Below are 24631 nucleotides of genomic sequence, written 5' to 3' on the forward strand. Positions count from 1 at the left end.
GTTACCTTACTGAGCAAGCAAAAAAAGGTTTTTGGCAACAGTTTAGATTTTCAGCAACCGAGGAATTTCCAAACGGATCCTTTCAAGGGGATATCATCGACTATAAAACATAACGAACAATCTGTCATAATAGATTTTCCTTTTATAGATAAGAGGAAATTGGCTGGGAAAACACAAAAAAAAAGTTGATAAAACAAAAGGGCCATTATTTTTACGTGTATTGGATATGCTGCCGTACATAAAATACGATCGAATGGAAACATACGAAAATATCCATTAAAAACAGCAAAAAAGCGCTTAACTTTATAAAGTGATTAGAATACACAAAAAAAGATGCGCAAAATATTATATGCGTCGCAGTCGAAAACAAATACCGTAGGAATTTTTTAAATATTTTGTTGACCTCATCATTATGTAATTTTAATGTTTAAAAAATCCCCTTTCTTTATAAAAACTTGTTCTTAAAAAAACACATATATTCCAAATTCTTTAAAGCTTTTTCTCTGATTCCTTTTTTCCTATCCAGAAATTTCAAAGGGCCAATAGGAATGAAATACTCCACTGTTAGGCCAAATTTACGTATTTCATGCAGTTTTTTTGTTTGGATGGCTCAATATGGGAAATAAAAAAATGGTGAATCAAAAATTTAGACTGGCGATTCCAAAGAGCTCTATGTTGCGCAGTTTGCTTACAAATATAATGACTGCTGATTGTTCTATTATCAGGTATAAATAAAGATGTCGTATGGCTATCGATTTTTTTTTTTTTCAATTGACTTAGATCGTCGTTTCAACACTAAATTGTTAGCATTTTTCATAGCCGGGTCTCACGGCTCGCTCGCGCACGTTTACCGTAACATACTTCCCCATCACTTCTGCTAATTGAATTTTCAACAGAAGGGAGGCAAGCGAAGAAAACCGATGGAAATAACTTCACAGTGAAAGCACCAAAAAAAAAACACGGATACAGACAAATTAAACACATAAATAGATGTAGGCAAAACGAAAAACATTTCGGTACAACTACTTGATATATTTAATCATTAGTCGGGCGGTCTTGTGGACGCTGGTGGACGCAAGTTGCTGGAATGGCTGTTCGCCATCGTCGAACGCGAACGTGTCGTACTGCAGCGTCTTTTGGCAAAGAAAGCCAGCTTTGAGGAAAGCCCGGGCCGAGAATTCACTTGTCGCCTCCGAGATGATCAAAGAGTAGTCCAACGTTCTCGTCAAGTCCTCGGTCAATTGAATTAGTTTTTGAGCGAGACCGCGGCCCCCGAAACGCGGATCGACGCACAGCATCTGACACGAGACGAGCGCTTCGATTTGATAACAGTTGAATAGGTCCGCGTCAGCTACAAGTTCGTCCAGCACGCGAGTGATCTTCCACATATTTGGCTGCGAATCACGACTGACGAACGAAAAGATGTTCACATCTTCGGGATCGCTAACTCTGCGCTCAACGTCATTTAGGCAAACGGCAACGACTTCGCCAACGTCTTCGCTCGTCGATTCTTCGTCGCTAGCAGACCGATGTCGAACAACAATCTAACCACAACAGTTAACGTTAAAAATAATTGTCGTGCAGCATAACCAACATGGAAGCAAATTATTCGAACCGATAATCCTTCGCGTATCTCGTGTTCCAGCATTTTGGGCAGCCAAGGACGAACTTCCTCATTCGGGTCGAGTTTCAGCGACTGGCCGAGTGGCTCTTTGGCGAAGAAGTGTTTGAGCAGAAAATCAGAAACTTGGCTCACGTCTTCCTGCTGTATTGTGCGGAAGCAGAAATCAGGCAAATCAAAGTCGCGGTGCGTCCAATTCAGAGTCGAGTCCCCTCTCGTCATCGTTCCTTTCATCTTGACAATTGGATCGTTTGGCTGTGACTTTACTACTAAAAAAAAAAAAAAACTTTTTCCATTATACATTGGCAAAGTTCATACTCTCGCTTTGTAAGCTAAATAGTCTGTTTAGAGGTAGATTAGGAAAGCAGTATATGCCATATTTCCAGTAATAAATACAAGTAGATGACAAGTTGTTAATTGCCGCTCATCATATGGCTGATGGTAATCACACAAAAAAGGCCGCGCAGGTCAGTTTTCCACTTGCTGATTTTACTCTTTTTTCTATGTGAAACGTCCAAGATTATCCAGCAGCTAATGATTTTGTAGTTCCACAGTTAATGCTAATTTATTTAAACGAGGTAGACAGGTGCGTTGTCATTCACTCAAGTAATTTGTCTAGTCTTTCTAAAGAATGTACCCAAGAACGAGAAACATACTTTATCCTCTGTTAACCGACCCAGCAGCTCTTGATATGTGCAAACCATCAGGATTCTTCAAACGTTCCTGATTTGCTTTTTTTTTCAGCCTTTCTACAGACATATCCTGATGACACCATGCAAATTGCTACCCACCTTGATCGTTGCAGCGAATAATGTATTGATCTCCTCTCTCGCTTTACTCCCAGTAATGGCCTTAACAGTTAGCAGACCTCAGCCTCATTATCCTCGCTTTATCCGAGAAACCCTCGATAATCACTGAATTAGTTAAATGTCTTCATTTGAATCCGCGTAGTAACGGCTGTATTTCTGGACCCTCATCCAATGATTTACGTGTCTAAACCGGTTCTACAATAGGTCTAAAATACCGAACAAAATTTAGGACTCGAAACTCGTGATACAACTTCGTTTCTCGACAGGGACTGTACTGCCGACTTTCTCGGTCGGCGGAGAACTAGGAACTTGCTCGCTTTTTCGGAGAACGCAACGTCTTTATCACCAACTACCAGGGGAGGATGAAGCTTGGAGATTCTCGGTTGAGCGGTCTTGGTCTACTTCTGCGTGCGTTTACTGTGTTGCGCAGAGAACAACCTAATAATGGCTTTGCATGTTCTCTAGCCCCCCCTTGCTCCCTTTTCCCGATAGACTGCATTCGTGAATCTGCCGCATAGTTTGCAATTCTTCCCCTTTCGGTATATTCTTTTTTTCTCTACGTTTTATTGTATCGCATTGCAAGGCACGCAGACAGCCCTCGCACAATTGGCAGACTGAATTTCAGATCGGCGAAAAAAAAAAAATGTTTGGATAGACAGTATCGTCCTGGAATTGATTTTGGCAACTGCTTTTGCGGCAGAAGATATTGAGTTTGGCATATGCGATGCGTCGCATTCGATTTTAGCCTTGCAGATAGGCAAAGCTTCGGTAAACCGAAAGGAGCTGACTTTTATTCCCTGTTCCAGTGTTCTCCCTTGAGCTGTTCATTATCAGCAATAGTGGTGCGAAGCAGCCAGCGTTAAGCAAAACTCTTTAAGCGACACGGCAAGCAAGCGAGCCGAAAGGACTGCAAGGCGTAGAAGTTTATGTCCAATACCTCTTTGACTTCAGACTTCATCAAAAGCGAAAGGGAGAAAGTTTTTCCTGGCCGCTACCGACAGCATCCTCATTATCGCAATGAGAAGGAACTGACAAATTTAACTGTCAACAGACAAAAGAGACTAGCAAGGAATAAAAGGATAGGATAAACCACAGGAATTGGTACGCTTCCTTCACGAACTTGTGGTTGGAAAAATGATGATTTTTATTTTCCCCTTTCTTTTCCTAGCAGCATGTCACGTGTAAAGGAAAAGCGGCCATTCCGGCCATTTCTTGATTCTGCTTGAACCGTTGAATATGTATTCGCATGTGACTATTGATTATTGATTTCTTCTCACCCTCCTGTTTTTTTTTTTTTTACACAGCCTCCCATCGACTCTATTGCTGTTTTATTGGTTGTTCCTCTTTTCTTTCCTGATCCTTCCTGTTCGCCCAACGTTCCCTCCTACTCCGCTTTCCTTTGTTCCCCTTCCTAGTTCTTCGAGGCGATCGACGTTGTTCCCCCCCCCCCCCCCCCCCCCATTTGCTTGATTGCCGTTCTTCCGTTTATTGAATAATGGAGAAGATACCACTTAGACGTACCATCTTCCGATGTGGATGTTCTGGGTGGTGTTGCCGACCGCGACGGGAGGAACCATGGACAAAAGTAGGATGTAAATAGACTGCTGATCCATTTACGAGCATCCATCAAAGCTAAACACTGTTTATCACCTCGTTTCATGATCTCAGATAGATCTAGCATCAAATATGGCAGAAGAAAGACACGAGTTTAAAACCTCTGAGACATGACAGCGTCTGGAATCGTTTGGAAACAGGTTGTACACGATTAAGGTTAAATAGAAAGCACTATCCACTTCTTGAGATGTGTGCACAGCAATGCACTTCCCGTAACGACAGGCAAAGAACGTTTCTTTGATGCATTGTTCTACCACGCCGATTTCCTGCTTGGCAAAGCGGAGCGAACTTTTCGTAGAGCCACTAAACCTGGATCTCTCCGTTGTGTGATGACTATCGTATCGAGTCTCCCTCACGTGATGCCTATCGTATCGAGTCTCCCTCACGTGACGACTATCGTATCGACTTTATTCGAAAGATGGTTGGCAACATTATCCGCCGCTGTTGCTGGAGGCCACCACCGCACTTGCGCACTGCACGGACGTCGTTCTAAGAAAAATCTAGGAAAATATATCATTTGCACAACTGTGTCTGCAACTCCTGCACTTCAGCATGTCCTTGTGTAGGCCTATTAGATGATTGCATTATTATCAATGTACATCGCCATTGACCGTTTAATTATTTAATTGTGGAATTTGGAAACCCGTTTTTGGCAGAACAGGAAAATTACTTACACTGATGACGGCTATCCTAGACAGATTTTCAGTTAAGAAATAAATAAATGCAGCTAACCTAAAAATTGTAGACAATTTTCAAAAACAAGATTCAACAACTCAAACGCGTAAGCAATAGATTGAAGCCATTATGTTTATCAACGGTCATAAGATTTTGATTGCTCTATTGTCCTGTGTAGAATCGGGATAATACCGAATGCACACGTATTACAAACTCACAAAGATTCTTTTATTGGGCTATAGAAAGATATGAATCATGCCCTGGATGTTGCACTAAAGGGCTGTATTCGGAACATCATTGAATATTCAACAAAGCAGAAAAACAGGGTAAATTATTTCACGATCAGTTGAAGCCACTGTGGTTCGGATTAAAATTTAAGATTAATGCAGACCACGCAAACCTCAAAGCCCTTAGAAAGTGCTACCTCGATAAGTAAGCCCGGTCAACAGAATAAGCGAGAAGTGTAAAGCAAGAGGGAACAGCTAATATTTTAAAAACTGAGTCAACTATTCGTAGCGCCACCGAAAAATGCATTGAAGTAAGGCAATGGTAAACGGATGATTTTCGAGAAGATTACGCTATTTTGAAACTTCGTGTCTCAATTGCACGTTGTTTCGATGGGATGTGTGAATCGGGTATTAACAAATAGAGAAAAAATATGAGGACTTCAAAAACAACGTTTCCGTATATGGTAGGAAATATCGCCTTCGGCAATTTTCTTTTATAACCGTTCGTTATTTTTTTTGCTAAAAAAAGATGAATTTCATCATGTCAAGTTCGCGACATTTCTCATTTAATTTCTGAAAAAGGCAGACATAAAAATTTATTTTTTCGTTGGATCAATTGAATAAGTGTGAGGTGCCAAAGCCGTGACAAACTTCATAGCTTTCTTTTACGCTAATGCATTATTGAATCCCGATAGACTGGCGTCAGCGGCTCCAGCCAACTCCTGGTATTGATAAGTTAATCAAAAGTATTCTTGCGTCATTATAGTAACAAATCATTTCAAAATGCTCTCCGTGAATATATTTATCTAAAAATACTGTAGCACAAAACAAAAAGCCTGTTTTGTTTTCATAGCTTTATTGAAGGTTTGATTGATAAATGGCGTTTTTCCAATGCAGAAATTTATTTTGGTTCGTTTCAACTGTGTATTCGCAAGCAGGTTGTTCGTCGCTTACCATTATTTAGTCAGCCGCCAGATGGTAGCATTTGAGGTCTTTGTATGTCGAACCTCCATCTTCTCGTCAAGTCTAATTCTCAGTTAATCTATTAAATTAAACCCGCTCTACCTTGACTTTCAGTTCGACACAACGTATTTTTCCAACGATATAATAAAACTATTGTTCAAACTCACTTTGTTATGAGTTCCTTGTGAACGTCTTTGCTTTCAGATGGCGCTCATGTCGGTTTTCAGAATAATGAGGGTTTCCAATCTCTGGAGTTTTGAGCGACTTGGCATTTTCCGTGGGCGGAGTTACTTTCAAATTCAGCTGCTCTAGCGATTAAACGAACTTCGAAATTTCTCTTAGACTCGGCACTTAGCAATAGTTTGTTTTCCAACGCCTTTCTTTATTGATTTACTGCATTTCAAGGTAGTTTTCTGGTTTTGTCTATACACACGAAGAAGCAATCCAAGTTACTTTGAAAAAGTCTTATAAGTTGTAACGTGAATTAAAATGACTGACAATACCAGAAGAACTCTGCACGACCAGTTTTCGAAGTCAGATGCTTATCGGAGTCCAAATCGCATCCTTCAAACTAAATATGCAGAGTCTTTCAGTCATTTTATGGAACAAGTGCAATACCATACTCCCATGAAAGCAGGTTGCTATTTAAAATTTTTCTTCTAGGATTGTAGATATTCAATATCTTAAAACATTGTTTCCCTGTTTGTAGAACCAAATAAAGAAAACATTGGTGCAAGTCCAATGCAGTGGAACTCGCCTTCTATGACCCCTCCTCCCTCTTTTACATCCATCAAGACACCAATCAAGAATAATCCTAAAAACCCTTTTGATGCAAACTTGACTGAGCACCTTCACCTAGAAACATTCTCACCGTCTGTCTTTTCACGTGTCTTAAGTCCATCTGAAGACCAAGATTCTAATTGGCGAATTGAGCATGTTGCTCTACTTAACCCAACCGATTTCTCCCCAAATTTCAACCATCATTTGACAGACCCAACAACTGAAGCTGAAGCTCAAGAGAAAATTTTGCAATTCTTTAGTCAAAAACAAATTGCTCCTTCTCCATGGAGTCATCCTCGTACCAGAGTTCTTGCTAGATCTAAAAGCAAAACGCCTGGAGAAGTTTCACCATCCCAAGCTACTTGCAAAAATGGTAATGTTTCGTACAGAATTCGCGGCACTTCGTGAATATTTAACTTGATATCTTGGACCTTGCTTTGTACAGTATGGACTCAAACTAGCTTGTCATTTCCTCCAGTCCTACCACTAGAAGTTGAAGAAATACTCAGTCAGTACATGAATGATCCCCAGGTAATGCCATAGGTTTGTTAAAAGTCCTGAATATCTCAAAGGTAAAAATCTAAATTCATATCTTTGAACGTATAGGACCATACTGCTGCTCAGTCATCAACCTCATCTAACAGTGAATGCGACGATTCCAGTCTCAACGCTTCCAGCCTTCGGCGAAAGCTCTTTTCTCAGATGAATACCACACCACAGCCTGAAGATGCAGTAACATATGCATGTCACACAATGATATATTTCTCTTCAGCTATATTAATAAACCTATATTTTTTTTTCTATAGGTAAGGAGTCGCGAGCAGTCTTCCAGTCCGATTTTAACTACTGGTCCTCATAGCTCACGCTTTTCTTTCAGTCCTTCATCTCATCCGGTTTCGCCGCCTATTCTATCACCTATAAGTGCGCATCTCGAAGAAAGTGCTGCTATGGATGAAGCGACAAGCCAGAACTGGGGAAGCACTGATTTACGGCCATCTAGTTTTCCTGACAGAACAGTTCTAATGGAAACGTATGAAGCTGGCTACTTTGGTGGTTCTCCAAACGTTATCAAACCTAGGGATACGAATTTCGTTGATGAAATCAAACCCGAGACGATGCATTTTGGTGCTGACAAAGTGGGTCAACCAAAGGAATGTTCCACACCCACAAAAATCCTCTTTTAATAATTTTTTTTTCAACAGCCTGATACACAAATTGTATGTCTAATATTTCAACTAAGTGTGATTCTTTTATTAACATGATTTTTAGAATTTGTGCCAAATCAGTTACATATGTGATTTAGGTAATAAAATGATGAAATTTAATAAACTGCTCAGGAATCTTACTAAAAAAGTGATACAATTTTTACACTTTGTTTTAGAATATCACTGAACTCCCTGTTCAGTAAATCATCAAGAGTGGTCTTGTCATGTGAGTATATCCAATGACCATTTAAACAGTCGTACCGTTTGGGACCTGAGGTAGGACTTGATAACCAAATTTGACGGTTAGGGGTTTGCTTATTAATGACATATGTGCCATGCTGTTCAAGCTGAACTGTGAGTACCCCATTCTGTTCAAATCAAATGAGTGTGAGATTTAAAAAAAAAAAATGGTAAAGCATTATACATAGAAATAATTCATTAAGTGGCTTACCGCAAGGGAAACATCAAACTTATTGGGGTACTTTTCTTCAAGCAATTGGTCTAGTGTTTCACACAAATTCTCAAGAGTTTCTTCACAAATTTTTTCATAGTGCTGTAGAGATATCCTAAGAAGAAACAAGACAAGAATGTGAAGATATCTTATTCTAATCAAATAAATACTCTTCAGGAATATGGTTGTTATTTGCAGCGTGACCCTCGGAGAATAACATCCAACCAATTTTGCTAGGCGAAGGTGACCATACTGTTTGATAAGTAGATTTCCCGAAATTACTTTGAACTAAAATTTTGGAAGACGAATAACCATGGTTGAATGTGAAATAACATGAAATTTTTGGTAACAACCGCTGCGCGCTTGTTTGCCAAAGTCTGATAGGAAACATTCTCTATCGGATCATGCTATTAGCAAAATTATGGTGATGTCGTCCGCTTAGGTATCAAACCCAGATAAATTGTTGTTTTTTTTGTTTTTTTAAAGTTTCATCCGCTAGAGGGCACTGATGGAATTATTTTGTCTGCGAATCATACCTAGAATTAAATATCTACATTTCCCCAACTTCCAAATGTCGCTCTTCACAAATCAAACTTACCTAATTTAAAAACGTAAGTTAAAGAACTTGTAAATAATTTGTTTCTGTAAACAAGAATTTCTGTTCTCGTTTGTATTTACGTAACCAGGAAGTACAGAACGTTACGATGGAGCTTTCAGTAAGCTGACTACCCTCGTGTGACTCCTTAAGAAGGAGCCTTGCATTAACTGGATATCCTTCGCTTATAGTATGTGTATATAATATGTATCATTTTGTGTGAATGTTTGTTGTGGGTACCGTTCCCGTGTAAGTGACAATAACGAGAATTGTAACCTCTAACCTTTCATCTTCCAGCCTGAAATCTTGTCTGAAGGTGCTTTTCAAGGAAACCTTATTCTTTATTCCAACTTACTAAACTATGAGAGGGCTTTTAACTATGCCAAAAGTTATCCATATTATTTTGGCACGATGCTTAAAAATAATGTAACTTCCGATAGTCCGGCCGGAGTAGCCAGGGACCGAGTCCTAGTGACAAGACGAAGGGCAAAATGCAATAAACAAATAATATTGTGCAAAAAAAGTTTCTATTATTATTTGATCGATAATGTATTCAAGGTCGATGCGTAATAAGATGTGGGTAGTTAACATCAAATTGATTGTGGGTTGTTAACTGATTAGGAGTACTTGGCATAATTAAAGAAAATGTATACTACTGCGTTTTTTAACTATTATTTTAACGTTACTGTATTGTTCGTCTGCAAGTGCATCAGCAATGATGTCGATTCTCGATCTCGATCGAATCCGAGGAACGATAAATAAAGTTGGGGCGTTATTAGCACTTTGTTTTATTAAATTTAAAATCGATTCGTTCAACGACAAAACCAATAACTTAATCAAAATTTAGTGTTCATTTTGATTCTGTCGTGTGATTCTTATCCAATTCCAAGAGATGTGGTTTTGGGTGATTTTGAAAAAAATTAGAAGGACTTGCATGGAAGTTGCATACGAATCCTTTACCGCTATGACAATCCTCCTTGCTCGTTTCCATGTCAATCTCGCTTCCCATACTTAGCTCTGCGAGCGCTAGATGGCGCTCGGGTAGGATCCTCAAGCGCATCCTTGCGGAGACGAGAGGTTGTTCAACAGGCGGCACACGCGGATCGAGTCTAGTAATCACAAGTGATAAAGAGCAGCTGGTGAAGCAAAGCTAAATAATAATTCAGTCAACGCTAGAAGTTGCCGATTTTAAACTGTCCAGACCAGACTTTCTATTTTAGTATAACATTTGCATAATCTCTTTACACAGATGGAGATAAATGTTGCTAGTTGAAATGAATCTTTCTATGTTAATTAGAATTCTCTACCTAAAGTTCGGGAAATTAGGCAATTTTCCATCTTTTTGGATGTTCAAGCTAAAAAATATATCTGCAACTCTGTAATGTGCTAAAAAATTCGGAAAAACAAGATTTTCGTTATAGAATTGCTTTGCATGTCCATGCACTTCGCGAGATTCTTCTAACTTAAAAGTCTGCTTTATCGGGAATTAAAAACTGGTGACGGATGAGTCGATGGCCATGCTTTTCTGGGGTTTGATTCAAAAATTGCTGTGGGCTATTCGATTTTGTTAACGTTTAAATACGCTTACATGAAAACACTAATTGAAACAGTCCTATGTTCCAATTCCAAAACAATAAACCTATTTATCGCTTCCATTCGGATTGTTAACAACAATGGTTTATTGATTTACCCCCAACAAGATCATCGATTTCAACGTTGCCAATTGTAAGAATTCCAGATATGCAAACACGTATTTCACAATTGTATTAGTTAATATAACTTTAGCAATCTATTTGTGTTATCATTTTGGTCCCAATAATACAACGCCATGCTTAAATTTTTTTATTTGATTTGGATCATAATTACCTGACATCAACGTAAAGAAAATGTCTAAATAGATACGTGATTTTTTGTACAACCATGTGCCTCTGATACTACAACATAAGGCCGAAACATAAAGGAAACAACACCGAAACTGTTAACAGAACCAAGAGAAAATGTCCGTTCTTGCTAGCTGAGTCGGTCGCTTGAATAGCAGCCATTTCGTTACCTACGAAATAGAAGACAAAAAATTGAAGCATACCACAAAAACGTATCATTAACATCAAATTAACACTTCAAATTCTGTCATTTTACCATATGTATTTTACCTAGTGCAACATGAACGTTTGTCGATGCTGAAAGTCCACTGGAGGGCTGGCAGGTGTAACGACCTGAATCAGAAGTGTTGGCACTATTCACAAGTAATCGACTGACGGATGGAGGTCCAGGATCAAATGTTATCGTATGACCTGCCCTATTCCACTTTTTTTGTAAATTGGATGGCTGCTGGAGTTGTTCATGACTTCCAAAATTTAGAGACTTTGAGTCAAAATTCCAAGAGACATATTCTGGTGGTTTCAAGGTCTGTCAGTGAAATAGACGACGGACATTGATTAGTAATTCATAAGTTAAAAAAAAATGGATTAGGAGATGCACGCGAAAATTCTCAGCCTTGATTTCATTCTGCCCGTCCATTTATTGTTAAATGCAGGAAAGGAAAGCACAGCAGGATGAACATGGCTGATTTCGGTTTCGTTGCCGAATGAAAATTTTCATGCTTATCTCATCGTAAAAAATATCTATATTTATTTTATTTTATTCTGATAATAAATAGAATAAAAAGATAAGCATAAAAACTAATTGCAATGTCTTTGGAGGTCAAAAAATGGAAGTAAGAAAGAGGACATGAATTTTTACTATTTTAACGTAAAGAGCGTGGCATGAAGTCTGTGGTTTGCAAAACAGTGAGACAAGAGAAAGCATAGATGTTTTCTTTCTTCAGAGCGCAATAGTAGAGCCAAAGCTTATGAGACTGTGTAGGCGTACTCGAATGGGTGCATCTGAACTAAACCGGGAAATTTTGTAAATGGCAACGTAAAATTCGAATTTGCAGGTTTTACATGGGAGTTTATGAGATTACTATAAATTACTTAAATCTACTTATGGTAAACATAATTTTTAAGGAAATAGAATATTATTTGAAAGTAGATATTTTAGCACACAGCTCATTTACTGAAATCCTTTCTCAATTCATAATAATTATTTTTTAAATATTGGAAGCAAAAGGTAAGCTTTTGGTGCTATAACTACTTTTTCCACTTTCTTTACTATTAATAATTGCTAGAAAGTGAAAAATAATTTACTATAAAATGAGCTATGTGTATTTGAAAAAGTATGCGTCCAGATCATATTCAGCTTCCCTCATAAAATGTGTTTGTTACATATAGCTTTAATTAATTTATTTTAATCCCGTAAGTTCCCATGTAAAATAGCAGCGCTATGAGACCGCTAAACCCTTTCATTTTCAAAATATTACGTTCTTGTCTGGATTTTTTGAGGCAGGACTGCAGAAGTACTCGTACCACATTTCCTATAGCATCGCAGAGCCTCGGAGGGATTATCAAACAGATTCCGTAATCGCGACTAAAACTGGCAATGATTAAATTTCAATAAAAATTTTGTCGGTGATCGAATCATTTTAAAATCATTACAATCGGCTATTGGCTATTGATTGTTGAAGTGAAAACAGGATTTTTTTATTGCTAGGTGCTGCCAAAAAACAATAGGAAAACAATCAATCAAAATTGATTTAACATAAGGATATTTTCAAATAAATTTTATCGCCGATTATTTTTGCGATCGTTGGTAGCAGATGACCACAGCCCACGAAAATATCGTTACTGTTTACCTTTTTCTATACAAATTGTTCGATATTTTCTAGATGAAATGTATAAAGAAAATGCGGTATACATATTTTGCCTACTATTACCTTTATATAATTTTTGTGAGAATATTCTTTGTAAGGTAGCAGGTAGTCAAATATAATTGTTATAGGTTTTTAAGGGCAAAGCTCATTAATTCCACTACAACAACATTTCGTTTGTTACACGAAATGCACATCCATTACTCTGCATGAATCAGGGTTTACGTGTCGTCAGCTGTCCAATTTAGATGTTAACAATGTCTGTAAAGTGGTTTTTTACGTTCCTAATAATTCAAATCATTTGATGGACCAACGTACAGTACAACAATTGCCCTTTTATATCTGAATACCAACTCTTTCTTTTCAGGATTTTTATTTTTTTTGTTACATGTTCTTAAAGGTAGCAGTTTGCCTCACACGTACATGAGAGGGTAAATTTTTAAAAAGGATTATGCTATGGCAATTAAATTTGAGTAATTTTTGAAGAAAAAAATGAGCTATCGACTCATTTTTAAAACTATGCATTATCAATGAAGGTTGTTGATCAACAAATCGATCAACAAATTGCAGCATAATAGCGGAAGGGCAAATCTTAAAAATCTCTGAAAACAGCCGGTGATTTTTAAATCTAAAGACGCATACAACTAGACTAAACTCTAAATTAAGGACTTCTTAACCAGGTACACTTCCGTGTTATACCAATTCGCTTGTAACAGAAAACTCAGAAAAATATATCTAGCGTTCAACAACAAACTATATTTGCCTGCCCTCTTTGTCTTTGAATTTTCCGTAAAATCAGGGTGATTAACGTAGATAAAAAAAACTACGTAAACTTAAAAAGAATTCACTTACATTCGTAATGACGCACGTAACTGTAAAAGGACTCCCGACACCAACATATATATCTTCAGACCCGACAAGCACAGCTTGTGGTTCAACAATTCGTAATTCGACAGACTGGGTCCATGCGGATTTCCTAGTCGTGATCTGTAAGTAGAAAAATCAGTTCAGAAAAGCAGAAGCGGCCGTTATACTTCTGAATTCAAGAGCAAAATAAAGCTGTTCCAACCTGACAATCATAGATACCCTCGTCATCTTTTCTTATGTATTTTATGAGCAACGTCCAAATGTTTTCGGTATTGTCCACCGAAGTAACACGAATCCTTTCGTCTCTTGAATATACTTTAGAGTCTGCACTCAAAATATACCAATCTCGTCGACGTACCCAAGATACCTACAAAGTAATACCTATCAGAATTGGGATGTTTCTGACATAATACCAGAAAAACAAGTCAAGTAGCCAAATGCTTACAGCAAACAAAGGAAAAAAATAACAGTTTTATTGCAATGTAAGTCATTCGTTGAAGTAATTCGTAACATATTCTATTCTAATTTATGTAGCTATTAGTTCGCTGTGATGTTCTGGCAACTGAAACTATATACAAATTACTAAAAAAGGGTTTTATTTATGAGCAACTTTATATCTCATCTAACACTGTAGGGAAAACTTCACGTGTAGCGCATTTTTTGTTTTGCTTTAGAAGTTTTTTTAGTTGGTTACGCTTAGCTGCTTTTCTGTTGCTAAAACTGAAATGTATTATTTTCGTTAAGTTATGTTCTGTTTGTGCCAGCTTACATGTGCATACGTGAGCAATTATATAGGACGTCTAATATTTTGCCAATCATTTTTTTTTTATCTTTGGTGTTCATTCGTCAAACTTACGCCATGATCCTCTCTCAGCGCCACATGACAAGGAAGAAAAGCTGTATCTCCCGATTGGGCGGTGATGACAGTGTTAATCTTTGGTTCTGTTTCGTTTGAATCCCATCGCCGTCCTGGAATGTAAATGGGGTTGTCATTACAACCTACGCTATAGTTTAGCAATCACAAATGCAACAAGAAATTAGTTTGATACAATGAAGGTCTAAGATTTGCATTTCTAAGTTCTCTAAACGTTTGTTAAAGAACATAATGTTTGAATAGAGAACATTTCTCCATCAGTCTTCATGACACAAAGTAGCCTATGCCCACTGATGCATGAAGAATACTCGCGTTTTATTTCGGAGAGGAGTTCTTATGTCGTGAAGTTCCCCCACGTTCCCGAAAGGATTTGCGTTTGTTCCTCTCCGAAGCAGAACATTTGAATTGAAAAGAGTCAGCTATATTCAGTTTTACTAATTAGCGTGTCCTATTAACTGGCGCACTCTTTCTGATTGATTTATTGGTAACCAACATTTGATTGGCAGGATGTTGCTAATTCAAGTGATTTCATAAAAAAAAAAATTACGTATGAGTATAACATGAGGGCACCATGGGCATTAGGTACCCTTTTGGCAAAATTTTACTACGATTTTCTTTTGCGCTTTTGGTTAGCGATTCCACATCGTCAAAGCCGAAGTACGCTATAAGCGGCTGCCTTCTTTACCTTTACGAACGTTGTTTACGAAGGTACACGAGCGATGCATGAACACGTTTTTATTTCATTCAAAATTCCTACTTTTCTTTTCTTTTTTTTTTCAGTTAACATGTCTACACTTGCAAAAATTAACAAAACTTCTTCTTACCCGAGGTGACGAAATTTGATTTATTTTGTGATGCGTTGAAATTGTGCAGGCTGCTTCCGCTATTGCCACTGCCAACCATAACAATACTCCCCAAAGTCGTCCACGAAGCTGAGCTCTGCAGGCTTGTCCATATCAACCACCATATCGTGGGCGTGATCCAACTGGTCCTCTTCTTTTATAAGGAATAAATAAAGCCAGTTATTAAATGTGAAAATCACAGTAGAAGCTTATAGGCTTAACGCCTTCCACTTTGTTTTACACTATATAAGTACGCACATTTCTTTAAGACCTGAAAAGCACCTAGCATTTTTAAGTAAAACATAGATCATACGCACATAGTAAGGTTTTGAAAGGAAAAAGAAAACATTCAATCGGCAGAAAACCTGACTGAAAAAAAATCTGATCCCTAACCTTCTCGGAAGTTTTCTTTTATACACTTTATCAACAGTATAATATTGAAACTTTGTTCTATAAACCACCCGCAAAGATATAATATTGGGCGTAGCGAAGACGACGACCTTTTCCCTGTGAAGAGACTTTATATTGAGAAGAAAGTTAAGAGATGGCGAGCAACCACATTAGCTCAAAACGTGTTTCATTCACGCTTGATAACCGATGCTAACACAGTGCTAACCGGTCAAGTTTTCAAAGTTATCGTAGTTGAAGGTATTATCACACCCTATTAGTAGGATGTTATCTAAATTAATTACGCATTTATCTTTCTTTAGCTTTAGTAGATAACAATAAGTTCAATCTGGCAACATCGTGCGCTATTACAGCATCGTTACAGTTTCACAGGCTCTTGGAAACTAATGCCATCTAGCGGCGCCAACCATGCATAAACTTTTCCACTTTATTGTTTTCCACATTTTCAAACTTTATTTGACAGTTGTTTCGGTAAAATTACTATCAGCAATAAATAACTGATAGGAAATATTGTAAAATTCGTACATGTGATTTAAATATTCTTATTCTCAAATTAGCAGCGAAATCTTTGTTTCATGGCAACATGCGGAGCTTCTTTTTAACCCAATTTAAATTCTTGAAATGTAATTATGTAAAAAAGAAGATAGGCCTATTATGTACGGTACAGATCTTTAAAAATGAAGAATAGGTTTTGTTTCTTCAGGTTAGGTAATAGCATTCCTGGAATAATTTAAACTAACTATCCAAATCTCATTTTTTAGCCGTATATTGCACGAGCTTCTTTACGGCAAAATCCGGGCATGCCCTTTTTTCAAGAACTTGCCGTCTTGATAATTGAAAATATCCTGGCGGGGCCTTTTAGTTTTGGAAATATTATATCTATTCAGCTTTAGGTCTTCCTCTAAACAGATGCGCTTCAGTAGCCGAAACAATTAGGCCTACTTACAAAACTTTGTACTTTTGAAAGCCAATCTGCTCTTCCAGGGAAAACTATGAAATTAATTGTTTTAAAAACTTAACTCTCTTTCGTCATAAAATTATTTAGCTGTGGACTGCTTCCTATATGGTAGGTGATAAGTACGGAAAGGCAGAAACGAAAAACTGAACAAAACCTATGCCAAGGACGCCAACATTTGTTTGGCATTGGGAGCCATAACGACAATAAACCCATTAACGCTTGGTAATCATGCACTGACATGTTATTTGCTTGGCTCTTCGTAGTTGGGTCAAGCGTGTCTCTACTCGCAATATTTCCTCCTTCTCGAGATTTTATGCACCCGCGATACCAAGCTCTTTCCGTTCTTAATTTCCCTAGTGAGTGCACAGGCTGGCCGTTGGACTATGAAGTGCGTCACAGGTTATTATAAAAAAATGAAAAAAAGAAAAGAAGCCGGCTTTGGGAACACATCGAGATTCTCCCTTTATATTCCTTACAAAAAGCTCAGCCGTCGAATGGGTCTTTAAATTCTGGAAGCAAATGCGATCTCCCCTTTCTTGCTGGTTAGAGAAGACACTATAAAGCATTCCTCCGCTCGTAATTTTTCAATCGACTATGGCACGGTCTGTTCTAATTTTCCGTCATGATCCGTAGACGAATAGACAAGGCGAATCCTAAACCTCTGGGCCCATTCCCAATATTGTGGCATTAAGTATTATAACAAGCTTTTCTTTCCAAGCTTGCCTACATCGCTAAAGGCAACATCGAGAAGGCGCGTACACTCTAACTGGGCAGATCGATAAATTGTTTTTTTTTTATCGTACGTCAATCGCGTTTTGAGCCGTAATCTACAGCGATGCCTCACGAAGTTAGGTCGTTTTATTTTTATCAGCCAAAATTATTTTGATGGAACTTTAGCGCACCAATGCGTATAAAGATGGATGTCAAAAAGCATTATGAGTTTCAGCTAAGGAAGAGCTCAAAACAGGCTTCATCAAAATATAGAAAGCTCGATACAATATAACCTCACATTAACGTTTAATATTGAAAAGCAAATGCAATTTTGGAGATTTTTACAGCGTTAGATGCGTACGGATGGAACTTTGAATTCACACGTCAATAGATTTATTGGAGGTCACAGATTTATATATCGCTTTTTAAAGAAAAATATTGGTAAAAGAAATTGCAGGACAAAATAATCAAATGTCAAGGGTGGTGGCGATGTTGTTGCAAGTCTGGCAAAGCAACATGGAATTCGATCGCCCAGCAGTCAGCTATAAGATTTCGTATCGCTCCCAGCGTATAAATTTCCGATAAAATCAAGAGAATTGCAATCTTGGTGGGAATGGCGTTTATCGATAATAATTTCAATTATTCACGATACCAATAACTCACGAAACGGTCGACTTTCAACGAAACTGAGTCGGCCAATTTGAGCAAAATTGATTTCATCTATTAAATGTTTTGTGATTAATTGCTCGTCAAATTTGTCTCTGATGTTGTTACGACTGCCAAATTTTTTTTTTTTTTCCTGACAAATGTGTGAGGATGATTGAGTAAGCAACAATAAACAACTTCTGTGCGAAGCTACATTTCCTTAAGTGTGAAGTAGACCTGGGCATATAATTTTTTTTCTGTGTGTAAAAGTGTTATTCCTGAAGGAAAAGGCCATGGCGATTAGAGTGCGTAAAGAGAATATATCAAATTACTTTCCACTGTCTTAATTATTCAAACAAATTATCACGTCCGAGTAGGAACTGTGTTTCCATTATGACAGCTTCTGGGTAGCCTATAGTTCCCCATTCAGATAAAGTACAGAATTACGTCATTTTTAACACATTGGAGAAAAGGTTGAGCCTAACAGGAAGAAGCGATGCATTTCCGAAAAGTCGGAAGGCGCTTTTGAATTATAACATAGGCGAATTCCGCGGATACGTAGGGATGAAACAGTCTAGCTTCTCAGAACGCGTTTTCAGCCTGTGGCAGCAATTGTTCTTGTTAAATCCAAAACAAATTTGGATCAGAAAGCGACTAATATTTATCTTATGTTCGATCGTTAAACATTTACAGAACAATCGCAAAAAATTTATAGAAGCCGTTTTTATAGAAGAGAAAGGGAAAATGAATCGTTATGCAACACACTACGTTTTTTTTACGATGGTTCTTTAACCGTCCCCCTTTGCTCGTTCTATTGGCAAGTAAAGTAAAAGGGAAAAAAAATAACAAAGGAAAATCGTACAATCGTAATTCATCTGCTTCGACTTGCACAGCTGCTCATGGTAGTGTTTTCAGGAGTCAGACGGATGTCGTGGCGGCAAACGATGTTTGACCGCAGTCACAACACACTCACAATAACAATGCATCTGGCAAACAATGATGGGGGTGCCATTCTGTACATAGATATGAACATCCACAATGCAACGCGGCTATGGTTAGAAAAACTTTCAATTGTGACAAATCAATATCAGTGGGGCACAATGGTCTATTTCTGGACACACATTGCTGCTGCTGTTGAAATATGAAGACGCGCACTGTCGAGCGAGTTTGCTCCATTGTTTCCCCAATGTTTACCGTATTCTTGGGGCGTGTGCATTTTCGATGAGCCATTCTTTCCCCGCGTCATTCGAAAACTCGTTGTCGGTGAGCGAGATAAGCGCATACAACGCATACAATATGCAGTGTATACTGTAATATTTTTATGAACCAAGTTTTAGGCATAGAAAACAAAAGGCAGGGTGTGACGCACGAAGTTATTCTTCAACCTGCCCACGTATATTACAGCATCTACTCAGTTTGAAGTCAGAGATCAACAACTTTCGGTTGCGGAGAAAACCTGCGCACGAGTCGCCATTCGGACAAAGCCCATTTGATCAGTTCCCTCCACGTAGAATATATATATATACTGTATATATATATAGTTTCGTCACACAGCTAGTGCAACTACTTAACTTCAGAGTACACATGTGCCACATAATGCCAGCCCCCGTTCGCTATATCCAGTATACAGATATATAGCGTAGGAGTTAAACTTACGGGCCGTTTGTATAGATTAAAAACAAGCAGCAGAAACCTTTTCAGGCTGATGCGTTTGTCCGTCAAACACACGCATAGGCTATAGCCAAAGCCTGTTCGTTTCCCGGTCGAAAAGTCAAGCGGACTGCTATCGTTGTGTATATATAAACGACACGCGCAAAGCCAGTTCTTTTTAGCCGCGTACGTTACTTGTATAGCCATGCCCTAATGTACAGTGTACACACACACAGTACAATCATACGCTACGCCTAGTCTATTTACGATTTTCCCGACAAGACCTCGAAAAAGAAAAAGAGAAAAAGAAGAAAATAAAATAATTCTTTTGTCATCAGCAGATCCCCGTCTTGGCAAGTACAGGACAGGCTCACCATCTAATGCGGATATTGACTACTGTGTGCACGTATACAGTACATATATATTATATACTGTATATATATATATACGTCCAAACCACATCCGTTAAGTATGACAAGTGCATTAAATCCCCCCTGTCGCCATACTTCGATTGGTATCCGACAACAAATAACCAGTCCTCTTAAACATGTCTCGGCATATATAGTGGGCTTTCCGAGAAGATAAAATGAAGATGAACAAGCCGCGTTCAAATTCAATCAGGGACTAGCTACATTGGTTGTTGTCAGCGAAGACGTGCCAATATTTTCTACGCGAAATTTGAAAATAGGACGATTGCAAATTGAAAATTTTTCACAGCGGCTAGATATATTCGGAATGAAAGATTATACACACTCGACTTCCCCCGTCATAGACAAAACATTCATTGAACCATTCATTTCCCATTCACAATTCAAATCGATAAACGACATCAATACGGGCACCCGATATGGATCTATACATCAATGCACATATATTTTTAAAGCACAACGAAAAGGAGGGTCAGCTTCAATTTAAGCAATTCACTAACTTAAACAATACATCTGAGTGTTCTGCTGAAGCTGCCCCAGTGCGTGTCATTGATCTTCTATAATATTGCAAGTTTAGGCAATTTTTCAGCATAGGCCAACATTCATTTCTATGCGGCCGAGACGTTTAATTATAGCCTACTTTGTTCTTCTTGAGAATTTTGTCTGTCTTTCCCAGGAAGTCAGCGGTGAACGCTAAATCGCTTATGGATGTTTGATTGGCCAGCTGACACACTTCTGTAGATGCATATAGCCATTGAAACTTTTGTCTCGTCTCCTTTTTTTTTTTTGTTTGTTTTGTTTTACACTGACTACGCCCAGAGCATATACAGTTTCGGTTAATCTTCTTTATAAGGCTGCGTGTTGCTATTCAACTAGCTATACACACACGCTGTTGCAGTATAGAGCTCGTATGTATATTACTCGAGATTTGGGGGTAACGTGTGGGGTGTTGTTTCATGGCATATCCTACGGAACGCAGAAATGAGATTGCGCCCACCAGCTAAATAGAAAAAAAAGAAAGAAATGGCAAATACGAGAGATAGGCATCTGAGCCTGCTGGGGCACAGTCATAGGAAAATCCCGTGTCTGCTGTGCGAACCACCGCAATACGTGATATATGAGCAGGACGAAGAAAAAAGAAAAGGATGCGAGAAAAGAGACGAGAGTGACGAGAAAAGATTAAACTGTTGTGTAGGTTGTCTGGTGTCAGATTTCGTCTTGACAAGGCAATTTAAAACAAAAAAAAAGGAAACGGAGAGGAAGAAGAAAAAAGAAATGGTCTTTGCAGAAAGAAGTTGCGCTATATCGAAAGGCCTACATCGTTGTTCCAGCCCGTGACGATCTCTTGCCCGTGCTAACAGTATCTTACAGTTTACTTTGGCTGCACTGTCAACTATATATTTTCGTTGCCGAAAGTTCTCTCCGGCGGCCCTATGGCTGCACTTAAAAAAAAAAAAGAGGCCGACAGCTTTTTTTTTTTGCATGCATCCACATCTAGCGCCAGTTCATTAAAAAGCCTACGAACCCAAATGCGCCTATGTGACAGCTAACTAAAGAAAAAGAAAATCACCTAATTATACGGGACAAATTCGCTGGCGGAAAATATTCACGAGCTCCGAAAACTTTAAAATAGTCGTTCTCAAAAAGCAATTATTATTCGCAACAAGGAAAAACTTTTCTACTTGAAAATGTCAAAAAAAACTTATCCTCGGGACGCGAAACTTTCAGTAGTTACTGCATCGCATTTTATTTATTTTTTCAGGCAAACCGTCGACGCGTCTTAAACTATTCCAATGTCATATTCCATTTTAATGCAATGTTTTGCATTATCACTTGCATTGAAATTCAAAACGGGTTCCCTTTTAAGCAAGATTTTTTTTTTTTGTCTCAATCCCTCTCTGTTGTAGTCCAAACGTTTGTTGTATTGACGTCAAAATCAGCTTATTCCGTTACGATCACACTGTCACACACAAAACGTACGGAGATGGGAGTCAAGTAACCCCGAACAATGGCCGGGACTAAATCGAATAAAGAAAAAAAAAAGGTTTGATTCTAAATTCACGCATAATAAAAGTTAATAAGCAAACAATTAAAAGCGTCTGTTTGTCAAAGACGTATTTATAAAAACGGAAATGCCTTTGAATTGTCAGATTATTTCAAGCGCGTAGGTTGATGCGACGTTAAAAATTCTATTCGACAGTATGAGCAGCAACGTAACGTTCAAATCCTGGATGTTCATAATTGATAAACTAAACTAAAACAACTTTCCACGATGAAAAAAGAAAAGTGTTCGTTCGACTGTAACCTTTCCGCTCTCGTTCAGGAATTCGGGATTTATAATTAAATTATTGCAGCAGACCGAATGCTTGGAAACAAAACCGAAAGCTCATTAAGACACGCCATAGACGTTAGCTGCGCCACATGCATGTTTTATGATTCAAATATACCATATGCCGCATTCAGATAAAAGCCAATGCCTAATTAGATCAAATGAATGCACTCACCGCAATAGGCAATCGCCTTCGGTCAGATTTCATCGCGTTCGGCGTCATTTTCTTTTGAGCCCACATATAAGAACTAAATTTCAGCACCGACGACTACTCGGTGAATAACTTCAAAAATCATTGGATTTCGAAGATTAGTCAATACAGTTCTACTCACTTTTTTACAGTTCTATACGTTTCGAAAACTATCGCTTGTTTTTTTTTATTAGTTTGTCCTTTTTTTTTTTTTCAACAATACGTTCCAAAGCTCCCGTTGAATCAACAAATTTCCAGAGGGCACAATTACATCAATGAACAGAAGGAGTACGTAACAATCGAGCCAGTTTTATCCTTAGGCTCTATTAGGTCACACGTAATCATCTGACGCGATCAGATTGCACTAACGAAACGAAAATGAGACAACAAGCATCAACTCGTACGTTCAACAGACACGGGCGAAGCAGCGAACTGTAACGCGAAATACGAGAGTCAGGAAAGCGAATCGCTATCACTATAACAGCAAGGGTCAGTAGGTACTACACAGAAGAGACGCTGAGAGTCAAAGCGGGGAAGCGAGAAACGTTTGCTAACTAGCTGTGCGAGAGCACGGCACGACGTGCCTCTTCAAGAGCTGTACAGATATACAGTGGACTCGCATAGCGTCAAGTTGTTCTTCTTGGCTTCTCCGGGAGAGCGAAACGCGCACCGAGGTGACATGTGGAGCTCGTTCTTCGATATCTCTGTACATTATATTCTTTTCTTTTTTTCTTTTTTTTTCCTTATTTCTTTTTCGGCACGTACTACGCGTGCGCGCTCCCATCGGTACATCCTTCCGCTCTCTTTCGCTGTATGTCTCTCGCAAAGCGGATAGACTGTATACATCAGTCGATACATCGCGCCGATAGTACAGCGCATACAGAATGAGATTGTAGTATTTCGCAGCAGCACTTATTTCTCGTCTGGGATACAGTAATATCTTTTTGAGAAGCGCAAATATATATATATATATACATATATATAGTGTATACATTGGCGTTCTACGTTATTCGCTCGGAGCAGCGGGTGCTATTTTTTTACGTGAAAAATGTGCTGGAGCGCACGCAATAACTGTTTAGAATGAAAACCCATTTATAATGGCACCAAAAAAACTTGTGCAAAATGGATTGGAAAATGCAAGAAGCTTTCTAATTTGTTCTATTGGCAATATGGCACCGTTGAGATGGGTGAGCTCATCCCGCACAAAAACTATCTTTTCTTCTATTTTGCATATATCATGTGGGATGATTTCGGAAAGGTTTATTGGCAGGGGATGTTGTCTACACTTATAAGAAGTGCAATATTTCCATAATAATAATATAAGTAAGTTAATCAATAATAATATAAGTCCATAAGTTAACGTCGAAATGTTCGTTTTGTTTTTCTTTATTTTCAACTGTTAGCACAAATGGAAAGCAGATACAGGGCATATTCCAAACTCGATTTGCAAAAAGAAAAAAGTACTGCACAGCAAGTTATTGGAAGTGGAAAGTAACTTTTTTCGCTGTTTTCTTCGAAGCGTGCGCCGTCTTGCGTAAGCTAAATTGTTTACCAAACTCCATTTTTCAAAATTCAAGTAGGAGACGAGAAACTTTTATTTATTTTTCTTTTATTTGAACATGTCAAGTCTGAACTTCACGCAACGTAAAAAGGAAAAAAAAAATCGTACCTACAGCTGCATTTTTTGTTTCTTTTCTTTTAAGCATTAATCAGAAATAAAGTGTAAAAAAAAAAAAAAATTTTATCCCGTACCTACCCATCATGGGAGAGTGACGGATGACCAAGAAATGTCAACCAGGCAGATAATAACTTGCACATATCATGGGTTTCCGTTTCCTCGCCTTCCCGTCTTTATGCATCCACTTTTATCCTTTGTCACAAAGAAATAAAAGGAAACGAAAAAAATGCTCCTCTTTACGTCTAGATATTTCAAAACCTCGACTTCTCTCTTTCTTTCAGTTCGCGAATAGACGCGCGTTGCCACGAGAGCGAGTAGACTACACGTACTCGGTATTCCAAAAGCGGTGTCCGCCGTCCAGCGCCA

General features: G+C 38.3%; 4 protein-coding genes across 8 annotated transcripts; 1 reads left to right on the top strand and 3 right to left on the bottom strand.

Annotated features, from left to right (window-relative positions):
* Nucleotides 1-325: 325 nt before the first annotated feature.
* LOC130695508 (uncharacterized) lies at nucleotides 326-4409 on the bottom strand. Of its 3 annotated transcripts, none has more exons than XM_057518653.2 (3): nucleotides 3952-4409; nucleotides 1616-1765; nucleotides 326-1544 (listed from the first exon to the last, which is right to left on the bottom strand). In XM_057518653.2, the coding sequence occupies exons 1-3, from the start codon at nucleotides 4051-4053 to the stop codon at nucleotides 1023-1025; spliced, it is 774 nt and encodes a 257-aa protein (XP_057374636.1). In that variant the 5' UTR covers nucleotides 4054-4409; the 3' UTR covers nucleotides 326-1022. The 3 variants fall into 3 exon arrangements, with proteins under 3 accessions (XP_057374636.1, XP_057374635.1, XP_057374634.1); XM_057518652.2 differs by having other exon boundaries at nucleotides 330-1544; nucleotides 1616-1887; nucleotides 3952-4408; XM_057518651.2 differs by having other exon boundaries at nucleotides 331-1544; nucleotides 1616-1890; nucleotides 3952-4407.
* Nucleotides 4410-6213: 1804 nt separating this feature from the next.
* Nucleotides 6214-8042, top strand: LOC130695502 (protein aurora borealis-like). 2 transcript variants are annotated; one of them, XM_057518644.2, is made up of 5 exons: nucleotides 6214-6546; nucleotides 6619-7062; nucleotides 7135-7220; nucleotides 7296-7430; nucleotides 7496-8042. In XM_057518644.2, exons 1-5 carry the CDS (start codon nucleotides 6399-6401, stop codon nucleotides 7871-7873), a joined length of 1191 nt encoding a protein of 396 aa, XP_057374627.1. In that variant the 5' UTR covers nucleotides 6214-6398; the 3' UTR covers nucleotides 7874-8042. The 2 variants fall into 2 exon arrangements, with proteins under 2 accessions (XP_057374627.1, XP_059352354.1); XM_059496371.1 differs by having other exon boundaries at nucleotides 6217-6546; nucleotides 7296-7421.
* Nucleotides 7919-8771, bottom strand: LOC130695511 (frataxin, mitochondrial-like). The gene is made up of 3 exons (XM_057518657.2): nucleotides 8516-8771; nucleotides 8346-8460; nucleotides 7919-8262 (listed from the first exon to the last, which is right to left on the bottom strand). The coding sequence occupies exons 1-3, from the start codon at nucleotides 8734-8736 to the stop codon at nucleotides 8035-8037; spliced, it is 564 nt and encodes a 187-aa protein (XP_057374640.1). The 5' UTR covers nucleotides 8737-8771; the 3' UTR covers nucleotides 7919-8034.
* Nucleotides 8772-10718: 1947 nt separating this feature from the next.
* Nucleotides 10719-23258, bottom strand: LOC130695506 (zwei Ig domain protein zig-8-like). 2 transcript variants are annotated; one of them, XM_057518649.2, is made up of 7 exons: nucleotides 22573-23258; nucleotides 15251-15419; nucleotides 14409-14521; nucleotides 13755-13919; nucleotides 13538-13672; nucleotides 11091-11346; nucleotides 10719-10990 (listed from the first exon to the last, which is right to left on the bottom strand). In XM_057518649.2, exons 1-7 carry the CDS (start codon nucleotides 22636-22638, stop codon nucleotides 10875-10877), a joined length of 1020 nt encoding a protein of 339 aa, XP_057374632.1. In that variant the 5' UTR covers nucleotides 22639-23258; the 3' UTR covers nucleotides 10719-10874. The 2 variants fall into 2 exon arrangements, with proteins under 2 accessions (XP_057374632.1, XP_057374631.1); XM_057518648.2 differs by having other exon boundaries at nucleotides 15251-15422.
* Between the last annotated feature and the right edge of the window lie 1373 nt (nucleotides 23259-24631).

This window comes from Daphnia carinata, chromosome 7 (assembly GCF_022539665.2).
Source record: "Daphnia carinata strain CSIRO-1 chromosome 7, CSIRO_AGI_Dcar_HiC_V3, whole genome shotgun sequence".
In the NCBI taxonomy this organism is placed as follows: Eukaryota; Metazoa; Arthropoda; class Branchiopoda; order Diplostraca; family Daphniidae; genus Daphnia; species Daphnia carinata.